Source organism: Harmonia axyridis, chromosome 4 (assembly GCF_914767665.1).
Source record: "Harmonia axyridis chromosome 4, icHarAxyr1.1, whole genome shotgun sequence".
Taxonomy (NCBI): domain Eukaryota; kingdom Metazoa; phylum Arthropoda; class Insecta; order Coleoptera; family Coccinellidae; genus Harmonia; species Harmonia axyridis.
This window is the reverse complement of record NC_059504.1, coordinates 29,560,595-29,578,024: the sequence shown is the minus strand read 5'-3', so window position 1 is coordinate 29,578,024 and position 17,430 is coordinate 29,560,595. Positions and strand designations below refer to the sequence as shown.

Sequence of the window (17,430 nt, the reverse complement as noted above, 5' to 3'; positions counted from 1 at the left end):
GGGCGTTGACATCTATTTTCCATTTTTGCAACCACTTGGACAGTGCATCTATAGGATTCTGCCACTTGCTAATGTCGCGTCTGTGTCCGAAATTAATTGATTTGTCGTCTGCAAATGTTGCCATGATCAGTTTGTGCAATATCTGAGGTGGATTTCAAATAGAGAAGAGGTCCAAATTCGCAACCCTGGGGAACACCAGACCTTATAGACTTAAAATCTGATAATGAATCTTCTATTTTTACCTGAAAGTTGGGATCACTCACAGAAATGATTTAAATATTTTGTAGAAGCGATCAGGTAATTGAGCTTTCAGTTATATATATATATATATATATATATATATATATCCTGCGGTAGATAGGTCCTCTTCTAATAGCCCGATTTCATGGTATAGCTCCTCCGGTTGCGATAGGTCCTCCGTATACGGAGGACCTAACGCATCGCGTGTTAATTACTTCCTTATGACATGAACAACCATCTGGCAAAATTTCAGCCGGAGGACTCATGGATGCTTTTTGTCGATTTTGAATACTTTAGTTGCGAGAGTTGCCGCTCTGTACTAGGAGAGCGCTCTCACGCGTATATTGAGGTGTATATTTTTGATCATTCTACAGAGGATCGTTCCTCCTCGATATACATCACTTTTCATTACTCCGTATTTTGGTCTTCCGTAGTTTCGGCAACACTGTATTCGTTCATATCATATGCTTCGTGTAGAGTATAATCGTATATTGGTTCACGCGTTGAATGCTTTATTTCTTACGTAAAATGGAACCATAGGTCGTACGCGAATTCGAGAATATTATAAAGTTATATATATATATATATATATATATATATATATATATATATATATTTTTTTTTTCCCTTCACACTTTCGTGGTTATATAGGATCAACCGGGTGGGAGCACCAAGGTAAAATCCTGTCGTCACCTTCAATAGGAGTAAAGCACCTGGCGGATGATGTTAACCGTCCCCAGTACAACGGCCTTCTGCATCCAACAGATAGCATTGTTGGGAAGCTGGAGTTCCTGCAGATGCTGCACGGTTTTCTTATGGACGAGCCCATTACAGCTTATGATGAGAGGTTTTATTTCCACTCTCTGCAAATTCCACATTATCTTAATTTGCCTTGCCAGTGTATATCTATCAAATACAAAAAAGGAATACCTTCAATAATTAAAATAGCGCCATCAAAAAACTGAAATCTAACTTAATTACGTTGCCACTCATTTATACAAACCTTGCTTCTCTGAACTCCAAATTCGATGAGCTATCTGTCCTCGTTTGTGATCGTGAACCTGTGTTTGTTTTTCTTGCGGAAACGTGGCTTCATCCCAGGATGTCTGATCGTCAATTTGCGGTACCAGGTTATACATTATATCGTTGCGATAGTGTTACAACGCCTGGTCATGCTGGTGTTTGCATTTATGTTCGTGACGATGTAATACACTCATCCACGATTTCTCACTACTCAATCGCTACCCCTGGTATCGACAACCTGTTCTTCGATGTGAAATCAGACGACTTGGAGGTGTCTCTGGGCTGTATATATCGTCCCAGAAGTTGTGTTCACGATCAAGATCTATTTAATCATCTAGAACAACTATCGAATTCAAGAAAGAACTTGTTAATCGTTGGCGACTTCAACTTTGGAGATATTCGTGTCTGGCCTATTGCTCAGCTGCCATCGGGTGGTTCCCCTTCCTTCCCTTTCGCGGATATGTTACAGAGGTCCAGTTTGACTCAGGTCGTGGATAAGCCTACTCGATTCAGACTAAATCAGCAGCCAACAACACCTGACCTCCTCCTTACCAATGATGAGGATCTTATCTCAGATATTGAGTATCTTCCCCCTTTGGGGAGGTCAGATCATGTAGTGTTGGGCACAAGCATTCAGATACATGCATCCAGGCATCCAAAAAATGTGAAGAGGGTGATAAAGTCTGTGAATTATGAGAAAGTGGATGCTGCGCTTTGTGACGTTGGTTGGAGTTCGGTGCTTGATGGTCCTGATATTGAGGAGGTGTGGAATCGGTTTTCTCACACTTTGACGCAGATTCTTCAGGTTAACACTAGAACGAGAATAGTTAACCAGAGCCCGACTAAACCTTGGATCACTGGTGGTTTGTATGATGACATCCGCAGGAAGAAGAGTCTCTGGCAAAGGTTTCGTAGGAGTCGTTCGACACAGGATTTTTTGCGACATAGAAAATTTTCCGAATACCTCTCAGCCGTAATTAAACAATCCAGAACAACTTACGAGCAGAATCTGACCAGGCCTGAAAACAAAGCAACGTTTTTCAAGTATATGCGATCTAAGTTTAATAGTAAAGTCTCGATTCCTATAGTTGTTGATGAACATGGTACCGTAGCGAGTAATGAGTCCGTGTCAGCTGAGATTCTTGCCAACTCTTTTTTCTCCTCCTTCACGACTGAACCAGATGGTTCAATGCCAGTTATCAACTGTCCCAGAAAAGTGGAGTCATTGGAGAGCATAACAGTTACTGATTCCATGTTGGAGGAGTATCTTCATGGATTGGATGTTTCTTCTGCCCCTGGTCCTGATGGATTTTCGCCAGCTTTTCTCAGGGCGTGTTCAGGCTCTCTCAGTGGACCATTGTTTACTATTATGAATCGTGTACTATCTATGGGTTATTTACCTTCAGCTTGGCGACAATCGACGGTAACGCCAATTTTCAAGAAGGGCGATAAACTTAAGGCCGAAAACTACAGACCCATAAGTCTCACTTCTGTTGTGGTCAAGGTTCTTGAGAGGGTAATATCCCAACAGGTGCTTCAGTTCGCATTGCGGGAGTCCATTATTCCACCCCAGCAGCATGGCTTCGTTCCAGGAAGATCAATTATCACCAATCTTTTGACTTGCCTGAATGACTGGACTAAGTCATTGGATGCTGGGATTCCGATGGATGTGGTGTATCTTGACTTCGCAAAAGCATTTGATCGAGTACCAAGGAGAAGACTACTTCATAAATTGGAGCATTTTGGTATTCGAGGTTCTCTACTCAAGTTCATTGATGCATTCTTAACAGATCGTTCTTTTTCTGTTAGGGTCGGTAATATGTCATCTTCTATGAAGTCAGTGCTGAGCGGTGTACCCCAGGGATCAGTTTTTGGGCCCCTCCTGTTCATTCTATATGTGTCCGATCTACAGCCATTGTTAAGCTCCCCTTCCGCATCTTACGCAGATGATATAAAGCTGTACAATAGGTCAGAGTGTCATCGATCTCTGCAGAGTGAGCTAGATTTCCTGGTAAAGTGGTGTCTTGACTGGTTGCTTCCATTGAATATACCCAAGTGTCGTGTCCTATATTTAGGCAACAATAATCCGAAACGACCTTATTTCATTGATGGTGTTCCCCTGGATGGGTGTCTGAGCCACGTCGATCTGGGTGTTGTTGTGAGTAGTGACCTATCTTGGAGTCCTCACATCCTTCATATATATAATAAAGCCAAACAACGGCTTTATATGATCCAGCAGTGTTTTAGGGGTGGCCATCCGGATGTCGTTGCTGCACTTTACAAGGCATACATCCGCCCAATCCTAGAGTTTGCTGGTCCAGTCTGGCATCCATGGCTTCAAAGAGATGCTCAGATGCTCGAGTTTCTGCAGCGACGTGTCACACGGTTGCCATACGGGGTGCAAAGACCTTCTTATCAAGATCGCTTGAGTATTATGTGTCTCGACACATTTGCGGGTCGTAAGCACCGTGGAGACATGATTGTGACGTTCAGAGCGTTGAATGGTTTTTTCGGCTCCGACCTATCGCATCTCTTTGAGTTGAACACCAATCATCTAAGAGGGCATAACTTGAAATTGGCGCGGGAAAGATTCCATACGAGATCCCGTGAAAATTTTCTGAGCAACCGAGTTTTCGCCTGTTGGAATCAACTTACACCTGATATTGTTGGAGCTCCGTCGGTGAGCGTGTTCAAGAATGGGTTCGACGTCTGGAAGTCAAGGGTTCTTGAATAAAGTTAATTAGTTTTTCATAAGTTGGATATTTCAGTATCTTTGTTTTTCTCAAATTGCATTCATGTTATTTTTCTCATTAGGGTTTTATTGAAATTTTTGTTTATTAAGAGTTTTATAGTTACATACTCAACTCTGTTTCTAATGTAATAATAATAATAATATATATATATATATATATATATTTTTTTTTTTTTTTCACCTTATAGGGTTGGTATCTCTTAGTGCCGGGCAGAATTTGCCAAGGCATTTCAGATATATATATATATATATATATATATATATATATATATATATATATATATATATATATATATATATATATGTAGGATCCAGTTTATTGTTCCCTGTAAATAATTGAGATGGTCAACCGGATGCGTTGGAGACCTATTAGTTTCTTTTAATGTCGAGGGCATGACAGTTTCAATAGATTTACAGGGAACGTATTGTACATAATGTAAAAAGGATGTGCTATTCTTCGGGATGTCGAAGAATGTCATATGTCGATGGTAAAACTTAAGGGATTTATGGGGTTGGATTTATGGGGTTGGGAAAGGTTTCGGAACAAGACGATTATGCCACATGTGTTTCATGCTTTTTCTCAGGCCCTAGTTCTTCTAGAATATTCCAGGAATCCGGAAGATCTTTGGGGGCGGTACGGCAAAAATCTTATTGGACTAGGGGGATGGTACCTTCCCCTAAGGGTGTGGTCAAACCGAGACAGGGTAGTACCAATCGACAGAGAGCAGAGTTCAAGATTAAGCCGAAGACGGAAACAGTTCAGATTAAACCAAAGACGTGTACAGACGGTACAGTTTAACTTAAGTCGAAGACGAGACAAGTTCGGTCGGTCAACTTAAGACGTAAGACGTAAAGACGGTTCGCGGACTAGATTAAGACGAGTCGCGAACAAGTTGAAGACGAGACGACCGAAATCTTGAAGTGCGACGAAGACGTTTCGAATAAATCTCAAAAGGTGATAAAGACGAAATTCAGTACCGTAGTGGGAAACTTGTAATTAAGACGTGATTAAGATCTTCCCAATACCGAGTTTGTACTGTTTAATTGTGACTTTGTAAATAGATGTAAATAATTCAAAAGAGTTTATTTATTACAAACCCAACAAAGTCACGGAGAAAAAGACGAAAGGCCAGGTAATCGAATCATACCTCTAGACGATCGATTAACCAAGCCTACATTTTGGGGGCTCAACCGGGATAGTAGTAGATTTTCAAGGAGAAAATCAACCGGGATCTGTGGAGTATTTTCAAGGAGAAAATCGTCCGGGATCAAAGTGAAAAGCCTACACTAAGGAGAAAATCGTCCAGGACCTGAGAGGAATTTTCGAATATTCGACGTAGACGAGAATATTCTACAAAAGAAGGAAGATCAACCGAGAGACGAGGAGAAGACCATCTAGGAAGTGTGTGAAGTGATAAAAGGTCATTTTTGTGTAACAGTGTGAATAAAGGATTACTTTCAACAAGACGAGGAATTGTACAAGGTAGAAATTTTTCTTTTAAGACGAGGCTAGGAAAAATTCATAAGCTGTTGGTTCTGCAATTCCATTTGACTTAATTTGATTATTCACTGTTTTTTGACTTTTATTCACTTGAGAATTTTTTTCTGTATCTGTTTTTCTCTGGTATATTTTAATCAGGATTGAAGACGAATATTTTGATCTCCGATTCTCAAATCTGACGATTTATTTTCTGTAGATTTAGTGTGTTGATTTTGCTTTTTGTTCTTATTCCCATTTATTTTTGTGTGTGTCCATTTTATTTTGTGTTACTGTTGCTTTTATTTGTGAGCGGTTACTGAATTTCTGTCAACGGGTAAAGTAAGACGATTCAATTTAATTTCATTCCGTTTCGACGTATATACTTAAATTGAAAATGTACTCGTTAGGCGAAATAAAAAGTATTGAAGACGGTATTTCAAAAGCCAAAGTTCCGGCTATTAGAGCACTGCACATAGCTTGTTTCGGGACCGAAGGTGACAAATACAAAAGACGTAGGGCAATACGAAACTTTGACGGATTTGATTGGGACAGAGACGATAACGAACATCAAGACAAAATCAAAGACGTTGAACAAAAATTGACTGAGACTGATTTAGAGGCAGTATGCCAAATTTTGAATTTGCCGTACGAGGGTTCTACGGAAGAAATCGCCAAAAGGGTGTGCGATTTCTTGTGTGGTCCCCTTTTAGAGAAAGACGACGACGACGATGACGATGATTTAGTTAGCTCTGTTTCTGTATCGGTGTCGAAAATGAAGCTCGAAGAGGAAAACCGTAATTGTCGGAGTAGTTTCTCTTTGACGTTTAGAGACGTAGAAGATTCCATTCGACAATTCACGGGGGCCGATAATTATCCGGTCGGGAGATGGATAGAGGATTTTGAAGAAATGGCTGCGATGACGGGTTGGTCAGATCTTCAAAAATTAATATTTGCCAAAAAATCTCTGTCGGGTATAGCGAGATTGTTCATTCAGTCTCAAAAGGGGATAAAGACGTGGGCAAACCTAAAAGAGCGGCTATGCGAGGAATTTGAAGTCCGTGTTAGTTCGGCGCAAATTCATAAACTCCTGGCTAGCAGGAGGAAGAAATCTAGTGAGAGTGTACAAGAGTACATTCTCGCTATGAGGGAGATTGGTAGTAGAGCCAATATCGAAGAGGAAGCGATAATACAATACATCATAGACGGTATTGCAGACATTTCCGCAAATAAAATAGTATTGTATGGCTCGAAAAATTTTGGTGATTTCAAGCAGAAGGCCAAAATTTATGAGGAAATCACCAAAAGGGGGGATTCTCACTTCCAAAGAAAAGATGTAAGATCAAACGGTAATGTCAAGCGAACGGAGACGAACGAGAAATATTGCATCAAAGACGGAAAAAATGTTGCGCAAGCAAGCAGCGAATCTTGCTATAGTTGCGGTAAAAGAGGGCATAAGTCGAGGGAATGTCCAGATAAGAGCAAAGGAACAAAATGCTTCCGATGCAATAAACATGGACATATCGCCGCGAGTTGCAGAGAAAAGGCTGAAACCACGGAAGTGGCCGTGGTAGAATCAGTTCCCAAAAATGCGATCAGACTTGTTTTTGGGGCGTTTGCAGTTGAGGCTCTCTTTGATACCGGTAGCGAGATAAGCATTATTCGCGAGGATATTTATAATTCATACCTGCGTCACTTACCGTTAGATAACGACGTCACCATCATTAGAGGTTTGGGTCATTTCAAAGTGAAAACGATGGGTTCTTTGAAATTAGACGTGAAGATAGATGGACAATTGTTCAACCTTAAATTTCATGTTATCCCTAAGGGATCATTGGGATTTCAAGCGATTCTTGGTACCAATATTCTGAAACAGGCTACTGTTTTAATTGGGGAAGAAGGGATTAGCGTGAGATCAAAGGAACAAGCGGTTGCGAACAGTTGGTTGATGCATATCGCTATCAACGACGACGGACGACGACGACGAATTGATAAAGAACACATCGAAACTCCACCTTTGAAAGGTAAAGACGGTAAATTGACCCAGACCTACATAGCGAATAAGAAGAAAGACGTGGAATTAAAGATCAAGAAAGAACGCATGAACCATGTAACAATTAGGACCGGTGTCCCCAGAAAAAATAGTCAGGTGGAAAGAGTTAAGATGCGCGAAAAAGAGAATCGGTCAGTGGTTGAAGCGTTTGAAAATGAAATGAGGAAAGAAAGTAAATGCGCAAATCAGGTACCTAAGGTACAAAGGGATGGCCGACGAAAACATGATCGACGGAGAAAGAAGGTCGAGACGTACCAGGTAGGAAAGCTTGTTGCGATAAGGCAAACGCAATTCGGCGCGGGTCAGAAGCGTAAAAGAAAGTTTTTAGGCCCATATGAGGTATCGCGACCAAAGAGGAATGACAGGTACGACGTGAAAAAAGTCGGGGTTCATGAAGGTCCTACGAGGACATCCACATATGCGAAACTCATAAAACCGTGGATAACTCACAGAGATGAAGACGATGTCGAGTTCGGGTCGAACTCTAATTTTTAGGGGGGTCGAATGTAGGATCCAGTTTATTGTTCCCTGTAAATAATTGAGATGGTCAACCGGATGCGTTGGAGACCTATTAGTTTCTTTTAATGTCGAGGGCATGACAGTTTCAATAGATTTACAGGGAACGTATTGTACATAATGTAAAAAGGATGTGCTATTCTTCGGGATGTCGAAGAATGTCATATGTCGATGGTAAAACTTAAGGGATTTATGGGGTTGGGAAAGGTTTCGGAACAAGACGATTATGCCACATGTGTTTCATGCTTTTTCTCAGGCCCTAGTTCTTCTAGAATATTCCAGGAATCCGGAAGATCTTTGGGGGCGGTACGGCAAAAATCTTATTGGACTAGGGGGATGGTACCTTCCCCTAAGGGTGTGGTCAAACCGAGACAGGGTAGTACCAATCGACAGAGAGCAGAGTTCAAGATTAAGCTGAAGACGGAAACAGTTCAGATTAAACCAAAGACGTGTACAGACGGTACAGTTTAACTTAAGTCGAAGACGAGACAAGTTCGGTCGGTCAACTTAAGACGTAAGACGTAAAGACGGTTCGCGGACTAGATTAAGACGAGTCGCGAACAAGTTGAAGACGAGACGACCGAAATCTTGAAGTGCGACGAAGACGTTTCGAATAAATCTCAAAAGGTGATAAAGACGAAATTCAGTACCGTAGTGGGAAACTTGTAATTAAGACGTGATTAAGATCTTCCCAATACCGAGTTTGTACTGTTTAATTGTGACTTTGTAAATAGATGTAAATAATTCAAAAGAGTTTATTTATTACAAACCCAACAAAGTCACGGAGAAAAAGACGAAAGGCCAGGTAATCGAATCATACCTCTAGACGATCGATTAACCAAGCCTACATATATAATAATAAGCGTGAATGGCCTCGTACACCGAAAGACCACTCAACATCTAAATGAACTGGACCTGCCGCACAACACCATCACGTGGATGCAGAAAGCAGTAATCCTGGGAACTGTCAGCATAGTGAGAAAAATAATATATCCCCACTAGCTCACGGAGGTACTCTTGGCGCGTGCGCCCGGGTATCACGGCTACCACGAGAAGTGTGAAATTAAAAAAAAAAAAATATATATATATATGTATATATATATATATATATATATATATTTGAACTTTGTGTGTTCCGAATTGGACCGGCGTCTAATATTTTGTCGTGTTCGACGTTTCGGCTCCGGAGCCCCCATCGGGGAGGTACTTTTTCCAGAGTTGAAAAATTGTCTGAACGCCGTGAAAATAATTTGACATGTTATTAATATACAGACGTGAAACCAATATTTATCTTATGTTTTACTTTGGGATTTTCACAATGAAATCTATATCACTACCGGCAACATATAGATGACACTTGTGTCAACTCATCGCAAAAAAGGATAATTATTTCCCGTTTTTTTCTTGACAGCATGTATAAAATCAATTTTTAATTTCTTTTTCATTCAATATCAGGATTTCCATACTGGCCAGCTAAAGCAATGTGCACAAATAATTCTGGTATGGTTGACGTTAGATTCTTTGGAGCTCATGATCGAGCTTGGGTACCCTCAAAAGAATGCTTTCTATATTCAAGGCGCGACCCAAATTCAAACAAGCAAAAGAGGAATGACATAATTGAATGTATGAGGGTAAGATGGATACCAATCATGTGATCTTCATATATTTCTTTCAAATTATTTATTTGTTTGTCTTTCAGGAAGTTGAAGTATATATTGGAAATCTTAAAGCAATATATGGGGAATTCAATTATGCTCCTTTCAAATATCAATATGATCCAGAAAATGAATTGAAGCAGTTGCTATTGTTTATTCCAAGGTATAAACCTAATGCACCGCCTCCAAAAAAGAGGTTGAAGTCAGACGAACGTAAGATGACGAAGGTCAAGAAGGAGGAAAGTGAGGGGAATAATGAGAAGGAAACAAATGAAGAGTCTATGGAAATTCAAGAAGGTAATTATCAATTTGTTGAAATATTTCTACTTTTTAAATGATCTGGAGGTATGCTGGCCTAGTTGTTACATTAATTTAATTTATAAGAACAATTCCATATTGTTGTTGAAAACTTATCCAAATCAAATTCAAATTAGGGTGGCAATAAAAGATTCACTTCAATTTCACTGGAACTATTCTGATCTAGATTATTGAAGTTGTGTTGCCTAGTAATGAACTGGACCATCATTTATTTATTTTATTTTATTATTACAATAAATCTACAAATCAACTAAGTTGTTGCCATAGAATATAAGATTTAATACACTTAACAAATTTCAAATAACCACCACATTGTCTCAAAGATATAGGTAAGTTGTTGTATTCGTTCATACTTGAATAAACAGGAGATCTTCTGCTCAGTTCAGAATTCATTTCTTAAGACGAAATTTATCCCTATTTCTGGTATTGTGTTGATGCAACTCACCAGATTTCTCCAAAAGTAAATCATTTTTGTCAAGATTATTATTAATTTTATATATCAATTTGTACTGGTTGAGAATAAGTATTTTGTTGAATTTCATCAACTTCGATTCTCTGTTTAACACAGTTGTTGGCATGTCATAAGGTAAACCATAAAGGGCTCTTGTAGCTTTGTTCTGCAGCACCCGTATTCATTTTAAATTTGACCTGGATGTATTCCCCCTGATAACACACATGTAATTCAGCACAAACTGAATATGTGCTGAGTAGAGAAAATTTTTATAGTCATCAGTGATGAGTTCTCTTACCCTCCTAAATGCACCAATAACACATCTATGTTTTCCGAAAATTTTTTCAATATGAAGATCCCATTTCAGATTTTCTGTTATATAAAACAAGTATATAACATGACCAACTTGCTTTAACGGCGTATTGTTGATGATTAAACTAATAGCTCTTGTTTTTCTTCGCTTAGTCTTTTTTTTTTTATTTGAATTAACGTGTCTCAGCAGCTAGGCCATTGACACAAGGTACAATGTACTTATTCTCTAGGCATAAAATATTCAAAAAAAAAGAAACATTGAACTAAAATGATATCAATCAAATTTGATTGTACAATTGACAATCTTTTAGAAATTGAATTGATGCTTCGATTTGAGTTTTCGAGGTGAGAATGTCTCTTAGATTATCTTTTAGTCCTAATTGACGACGGAGTTCACCATAATGTGCTTAGCCTTGAAGTTGATGAATACAGTCTTTTCTTTATTAAGTACAGTCGCCGCCAAATAAGATGGCAAATCTGAGGCGAAGAGAGAGATAATGCTATCTCCTTCGCACTATTACGGCATTGGTTCTGGGGTGTTGCCGATTTCGAGACTGCTTAACTTATTGGCGTGGTAAATAAATTGAATCGGCAATGAATTATTCGAGATAACGAAAAAAAATATCGGAGGATAATATTTGACATTGAGAGTAGAACCATTTATTATAAGAAAAGATAGAAAAAGTTTACATTTATAACAGGTACTTTTATTTGAGAAAATATACAGGTAGTACGATAGTATGACATTAAATTTTATGCTTTATATGTACGCTACTGAATGGAACGCTTCGGTTCATTAGGTACTCCTTCAGTTTTGTGCGCAACCAAGTTCTTGCCAACATATTTGGCGGCGACTGTACAAGTTTGTTGTTTCTTAACCGTATATCGAACAATTTTAGATCCTGGCTTATTTCCTTCTGTAATATGTTTAGATCTTTTCCGCTGTATGGTAGGATCCTATCATCTGCAAACATCAAGAATTTACCCTTTAATCCAGTCGCCGACAAACTCTCCGAATAAATTAAATACAGCAGAGGCCCGAGTAAGCTACCCTGAGGAACTCCAAATATAGTATTTAATTTTCCGCTCTCACTGCCATCAACACAAACATATTGTCGGCGGTTGGTCAAAAAGAACTTGAGTAATCCGTAACCTGTAGCCTGTATACCCATTTTTTGAGCTTTTTCAATAATATTTTGATATTTATGGTATCAAAAGCTCTACTCAGGTCAATAAATACTGCTATCGTGTGCTCACCTCCATCCAGTTTTTATGTTAAATACTCAATTAGCCGCACCCTCTGTAGAGCTTTTTTCTTGGAATCCATACTGATCCATGAAGATATTGAAAAATTTTAGTAACCTTTCTTTTATAATTTTTTCTATTATTTTTAAAAATATTGGAGCAATTGATATTGGCCTATAATTTTCAGGCTCAGTTCTTTTGCCTTTTTCAAATATTGGTATGACTTTAGAAATTTTGCAACTATCTGGAAAGGTAACTTCAGCTAATGCTTGATTAATTTGATTATTTTAAATACTAATAATTTGCGAAATGGTAAGGAAAAATATTATTTTGAAAAATTTTTCAAACAGCTCAATGTTGTTAGACTCTACAATTGCTTCTTTACTACTTTAGGTTATGGGACCGATGATGAAATGATGGGAAATGAAATGCTAGATTCTATGAAGGGAGGGTTAACGTCAGGACAAGGAATTGATCCCAATCCAAGTTTAGAGAAAAATGAATCAATTGTTTCTGATAGTGAAGAAGAAGACAATATAGAACCTGAAATTGATGATGATACTCAAGTATCTAGCAATGTTCTTGATGGTAAGTCTCCAAGGGGTAATATTAGAACTAGAGGGGGTCTCCACACATCTTCAGGTGAACAAATGAGAATTTCTGTTATTTTTTATTTCTACATCTTTAAATTATAGGCAAGTTAAAAACAATACCTAGAAGAATTTCTGAAGAAACCATGTCTCTGAAAAGATTATCATCAGATGAACTGTCTTCTCCTAGCAAAATACCCAGAAGAAATAGCGATCAGAGTATAAAGAGCGATTCCAGTAGATTGTCGTCCATATCTGATAAGATCAATAGAGTTGATATATCAGAGAATGTTGAATTAACTTTGGGAAATACTGCAGACAGTTACATAACTTCAAGTACTGGCGAATTAGAACTCAGAAAGAAACCTATTCAGGTAGAAGTCAACAACTTAGAGCTGTCTATATCCCCCCAGAGTAAAACAAAGATTACTGATAGGCTAATGCAGAAGTTATCCTCATCTGATGAAGATATTTCCCAACATGACGGTGATAATAAAGAGACAGATGGGGAGTTGATGACTGATAGTATTCTGGAGAAATACAAGAATTTGGTGAAGAAAAAAAGTATGGAGTTTTCTTTTGCAGAGGAAGCTTCAACATCTTTTGGTACCACATCTGTAGTTCCAAAAGAAGTATGCATAAGTGGTAACGATGTTATCAGTAATAAATGTGAAGTAAAAAAAGATACGGCTTCAGAAAATGATGGACAGTTGGAACCTACAAATGGGAATAAACAATCAAATGAGAAGAATGAAAATTACAACAATGAAATGGATATTTCATCTACGGAAAACTTGAAAAATGACTTGAACGAACATGTAATTGAACACATTGCAGAATCAATAGAAAATCCAGATGATGAAATAGATGCTTTTGATGAGAAACAGATACAGAAAAGATGTTTAATTAAATCTGTTTTAGAAGAAAAGAAAATTCCTAAGAGTGGTGAGTTGAATTTATTCAAAATGTGTGTTTGTATAGCTAGAAGTAAAATATTTTTTTTTTATTGCTAGATAAACCACCTATTTCTGAAGATCTGAAAATTGCTGATCTGAAAAACACTCAAAGAGAAGATATTATTCTACCTGATGGCTTAAAAAATGGCGAAAACCCCTCAAAGAATGATGAGACTGACATAATCGTGAAAAATAATATGACAAAGTTAGAAGATGTTCGTATTAAAGCAAAAAAAATTGAAGCTGCTATCAGTAGAGAATCTGAAAAACATAACATAAAGCAAGACATCAAAGTATTATCTGCAGAGACAACAGTGCAAAATATTGAGAAAGCAAAATCGACTCCTGGTATGCAGGTTAAGAATAAGATAGCAGTAGCAACTAACATAGAAAAAACTATACAAAGTGAGTTTAAAGACAAAATTATTAAAGCTACTGAAGTCACAAAGGAAATTATCAAAAAAGATGCAGCTTTGTCTGATACTACTATCCCAAGGTTGGAAGTGAAAAAAATTATTACTTACAGTAGAAAGGATCGAAAGTCTGCAGAAGTTAAAAGAAAAGAATCGCCAGTTATTGAACAGGTAAATTAATAATTCTTCTGATTAGACTTTTGTAGAGCAGATAAAATTCCATATATCTTTTTTAAATTCAAAATCCCCTAATACAGTAGGTATTTTTCTATTATGGATCTTGTTAATTATGTCCTTGAGTTTATCATAGAAGTTGTCAAGCTCACCTGATTTCATTCAATCAGGTGAGCTTGACACAGCTAAATATCAACATAACAGTCTGTAAAGACTGTTATGTTGATATTTAGCTGTGAAAGTCAGCCCCCAGTGTGGACGATAAGAAAAAATACGTCTACAAGTATTAATCGATGGTGTGTTTCCTTTGAGATGTTCAGAGCCCCTCAATTCGTTTCCAATTGTGTCTTGATCAGGAATCTTTCTAATTTTTATTATCGATACGTGATAAATAGATACCCCAATTATTAACGAATCGATCGATAATAAATAAGTAGAATCCAGGCTCTGGTCCTTCTTCACTGTGCAGTATAGCGCGAAAAATTCCATTGGTTTTTCTGGACACTTTTTTTGTTGACGAACCTTGGAACCTCGTTCTAGTCTGTGCATCGCTCTAAGAAAAAACTGTTATATAGTAAAGGCTGAACTTGTCTTCACACTAGAGAACATTTGCAGAGGATATTCCGCAAATGCATCTACATGTTGTAATAGTGAAGGGACATTAAAATCCCTCTCTGATGTTTAAGTCAATTAAACACAAGGAATCGAAGTTTCTCATTGTGAAGCTGTCCTCTAATCCTGAGGTCGAAAAACTACTGGCCCTTAAAAGGACATAACTCAGTCTGGTGAATGGTGCACTAACTAGTCACCTATTTAAAACACATTCAAATTGAATGAGATTAATTGATTTCTCCTTGTGCCACTGATGAAGGAGAATGAATGGAACTGTTGAAGATATTCTGTTCACCTGTGCTAACCTTAGTAAGTTAAAGAAAACACATCTAGGAAACCCAACACTTATTATTCCTAAAGTGAGAGGGGCACTTATACAGGGTTAGAACTATTGAGAGGGGCACTACAGAGATATCGAAAACTGTTAGAGATACAGGGTGGCTTAAATTACAAAAAAGTTGCATTATTTAGGAATTAGTGTGTTGGTGTTAACAGATCCGAAATATCTCGTATGGTTATCGAAATATTTCGAAAAAACTGAAAATCGACATTTTCTTTCATTCTGTAAACTCATTAGTTTCTGGAGATAACTTCACGAAATTTGGTTTGCAGCAATTATCCAATATTGAGATTCTAATTCTGTCGCCAGATTTTTTCTATTTTCCATTGTTAAACAGATGCGATAGTCAATTTTTTTTTCTTATGGACGCCATATTGGTTCTCCTCATGAGGTGATAAAGAAAAAAATTATGAATTCATCAATGTATCACACTCTACAAACATATCGAGTCTTGCTAGGCAAATTTCAACTTCCTTTTTATTTTTTTGTTTAAGTAGTAGGCTGGTGCCAAAATTGTCAAATATTGGATAATGGCTTCTAAGATGTCTAAAAAAAACCTGGTGAATGGACTGATTAGATTTTGTTTTGCCAATTTTGAGAATATAAGTTAAGTTTCGTTATGTCAACTGTAGGTAGCGCTATTAACAATTGATGATAGATTCTTTTTATTTATTCTTTATGAGTTTTGTGACATTTTGTCCTATGTATCTTTCATTATAGTTGAGACCTGTGTAAGCAACTCTTGAAATTGTAAGAACACCAATAAGCTCTCTCTATATTTCAAATATTTGAATTCATTCTAGTTAACGTTTTGTGTTTTTCACGACTTTGCACGATCATTCTCGATTACACATCGCTTTTGATTGACCAGGATCGGGTTTTAATTAATGTATGACATTGCATTCAAAAATTGACGAGTGCATACACAATGGGCCGTATTCATAAAACTAAAGTATATCCTTGTAAGTATAAGGTAGAAGTATAAAGTTTTGAATTGAAGAAAAAGGTAAGAGTATAAGCATTTCCTTTTTTTTTGTATTCATAATGATAACCGCATACTTGCAAGAATATCCTCCAAGAATAAGTAAATGGTTGTTGGCATGTTGGCTTGTGACTCGGTGTGATCTTCTTCTGGCACTTCTTCAGGTGCTGCAAAATCGATATCTTTCAAAGTTATGAAGCACAATACAGGCAACAATGTTGCAAAATAGGAAATCGACGTTTCAGTTGACCAAAACACGTTCAATTATTACTCTCTCTTTTTTCAAAAGTTTATTATAATTTAGTTCAGCTCCTGGATTGGGGTTTCGGAATGAGCCACGGCTCTATACCATATCCAGCTTCAGCAAGTAGCACGACGTTGTTTTTATTTTGTAATTGAATCCTTATTTGTGAATTTCTCCATATTCTTGAATCATGGACCGAACCAAGCCAACTAACGTCTGTACTAGTGAACATTTCTCTTGCATCACAAGTGGCTTGCACATTCAGTGTAGGATAACCTTTCCGGTTGACATACTAATCACCATGGCGATTTGGTTTCAGAATTCCTACGTGGGTACAGTCAACTACGCCAATTGCTGTTGGAAACCTATATTCACTTTGCCATAACTGTTTAGCATCCATAAGTGCATTGTTCGTAGACGAAAACTTTATCCAGTAATTTGATTGCACCACAATTACGGCAGTCACTGTACGAGATACTGTAGCTTGACTTACACCCAGTTCTTGACCAATGCCTTTCTGATGCCCAGGATCACTGAGATAGCGTAAACATATCTGCATTTTTTAGGACGGATGATAACGCACCTCCTCGAGTTTCAGCATTATTTATTCCCAAAAATCTGTTAGCAAGCCATTGCACATTTTCCTCTTGAAACCGATATAATTATTTGTAATCACGAACAGGTGTTGATAAACGCTCTTTTTAGTGTTTAATCTCTCTCAGTTCCATGTTTTCAACATCTGCCATCGCTACAACTGATCACTATACGACTGAGTCTGCTACTGACCACACTCGAAATTATTGAAGGATATCCTTTTTATTTAGAGTAAAAGGTAACGTTTATGAATAACCAAATACTTTTTGTGAAGAATATGCTCATACTCTATTAGTATAAGGTTTTACTCGGAATATTATGAATGCAAGCAGAAGGATTTCCTTTATATTCTGCAAGTATAAGCATAACCTTTTTTTTTATGAATACGGCCCAATGTTTTTAGACATCTTAATGGCTTCAAACCGAATTTCGTGAAGTTATCTCCAGAAACAAATGAGTTATACAGAAAGGAAATGTCGTTCA

The 17,430-nt window shown here is 37.6% G+C and overlaps 1 protein-coding gene across 3 annotated transcripts in view; it reads left to right on the top strand.

Moving 5' to 3' along the window:
- The window catches only part of LOC123678368 (protein kinase C-binding protein 1), a 35,374-nt gene that overhangs the window by 4,830 nt on the left and 13,114 nt on the right, over positions 1-17,430 (top strand). For 2 of the 3 annotated variants that reach the window (XM_045615368.1, XM_045615367.1), the window contains exons 8-12: positions 9,517-9,692; positions 9,761-10,013; positions 12,436-12,684; positions 12,738-13,577; positions 13,646-14,172. In XM_045615368.1, the coding sequence (XP_045471324.1) occupies positions 9,517-9,692; positions 9,761-10,013; positions 12,436-12,684; positions 12,738-13,577; positions 13,646-14,172 (2,045 nt within the window). The remainder of the gene's footprint in view (positions 1-9,516; positions 9,693-9,760; positions 10,014-12,435; positions 12,685-12,737; positions 13,578-13,645; positions 14,173-17,430) is intronic. The other variant, XM_045615369.1, reaches the window with a different exon arrangement.